Source organism: Anneissia japonica, unplaced genomic scaffold (assembly GCF_011630105.1).
Source record: "Anneissia japonica isolate Jap-2015-1 unplaced genomic scaffold, ASM1163010v1 scaffold74871_len2033_cov215, whole genome shotgun sequence".
Lineage (NCBI taxonomy): Eukaryota > Metazoa > Echinodermata > Crinoidea > Comatulida > Comatulidae > Anneissia > Anneissia japonica.
In genome coordinates, this window is record NW_022685993.1 from 1 (window position 1) to 2,033 (window position 2,033).

The 2,033-nt window shown below is 30.0% G+C and overlaps 1 protein-coding gene across 1 annotated transcript; it reads left to right on the forward strand.

Annotated features, from left to right (window-relative positions):
- Nucleotides 1-215: 215 nt before the first annotated feature.
- LOC117113331 (NADH dehydrogenase [ubiquinone] 1 alpha subcomplex subunit 12-like) lies at nucleotides 216-2,027 on the forward strand (the record flags this gene model as incomplete). Its single annotated transcript, XM_033256643.1, has 3 exons — nucleotides 216-411; nucleotides 825-897; nucleotides 1,791-2,027. Coding segments are annotated over 3 exons (441 nt in total), but the record flags the coding sequence as incomplete, so codon positions are not given.
- Nucleotides 2,028-2,033: the final 6 nt, after the last annotated feature.

A 2,033-nucleotide genomic window follows, 5' to 3' on the forward strand; every position in this document is an offset into this window, starting at 1 on the left:
ACCAATAACTTGAATTTCAAATTTTGCTACAACTTAGCCATTTTGCCACAACATGCCTCATATGTTCCTTGACAACATAAATTTGTCAAATAGGTGAAACCGAAGATAAAAATAAGCCATAAATATCCATTCAGTTGTTGACATTCCGCAGCTGTTATTCTTTATTTTTTCTTCTTTTCTTTTTTTTAATTTAACCTATATTTTGCATTTGTAAGGTGCTACAGAAATTTAAATTACTTCTGAAATTTAACCCTAGTTACGGAAATAAATTTTACCACTTGAGTTATGATGATAAAATTATTGTCATTGCATCTGTTTTTTATAACAGAGGAGAAGATCTCAGAATCGGTACATTGGTGGGAGAAGATCAGTTTGGTAATAAATATTATGAAAGTGACAGATATTTTATAGGTAAGTAAAGAAATGATCAATTATTCACAAATGGATAGGTCTATATTTTGGAGACAACAGGATTCAAAACTGACCCTTCAATTATAGGACAATTTATAATCAACATAGTTTAATAATAATAACTTTACACACATTATAGTCATTATAATAATATGAATACGTTGACATGTCATTGAGATTAATTCTAGTTATGATGTTGTTGCACAACCATTCTCAGTAGGTTGTACATTGATGCATATTGTGAATACTTTGAAAATAAAGATTTAATGTTAATGAAAATAACCAAAACCAAGACTATAAATTTAATATGAAACTGAATCTGAGTTCAATAAAAGATAAGACTTGTATTGTAATTTATGAACTTGAACATGACAATATATGAAGTTTGTTCTGTAACTTTTCTTTTTAATAAGGACGTCATCGTTGGGTGTCATATACAAGAAACAGGTTCTGGGATTATGACAGTTCACAGATACCTCCCGAATGGTAAGATAATCTGTGTGTGTGTGTGATTAATATTGAGTTACCCTATCAATTTCAGTTATTAAAAAAACCATGAATCATAATTTTAGAGCAATGGATTCTTTTGGTGCTAATTTTTTATAATGTTTTTATGTATTAGTATTTAGTCTTTCGTTTTTGTTTTCTTGTTTTATAAAAGTGTATATGGTACTAAAATAATGATGGTTTTTTTTATATATTAACTTTCTTTTTATCTGTTGAGAAAGCAGTTTAAAGATACAAGACAACATTTTATTAGTGATTCACAAAGAAATATATAACAATTTTAATGTATAAACATGTTGTAATTAAATATAAATTGTCTGTTGAGCTATTTAAATTAAAGAGTGAAATTTAATATTTGAATCGCTTAATTTATATTTTTACGTAGATTCCTAGAATATCAGCGTTTATCCATTGCCATGCTCAACAACGAAAATGAAGAATATTCAAAAGGAACGAACTATCCCAATCTCTAAATTCCTTTCCAACACTTGAGCAATTTAAATCCACAATTTAACCTAATTACAAGTAATCTCGGGGGCCCCTCCCCCTTATAAATTTTTCCAAATTGTAAATAAATATAGAAAAAAGGAAAATTATAATCAAATTTAGGTCTGAGAGTACCATTTGCAGCCATCTAGAGGTGCCACAATTATAAATTTTCTTGTGGTCTAATGGAATTCCCTCCCTGGGCCCCTACTGTATATTCCGAATTCCTGGATCTGCCACTGATTTGATATTGATATTGAAATTGAATAAAAGATAACTGAAATATAATACAATGGCTGGTAATCAGTTTCACTGTTTATGTAGAAAATGAATAATGAATTATATGAAATAAGATTTTCATGTTCTCTCGTCAATCGTCTTCTCAGGCACCGGTGGATACACTGCATGACAGACGACCCACCATCAAAGGTTCCACTTCAACCACCTAGATTTCGCATGGAACACACCGAGAATCTATCCGGATCCAGTAGAAGCTATGTACCCTACTCAACAACACCCAAGAAGATCCATGAATGGGTTCCTCCATCAAAATCATAATTAAGACTAATTAAATTTGATTAGTGTTCAGTGTATATAAAAATAGATATAAATTGGTAGATTTTCTCGTT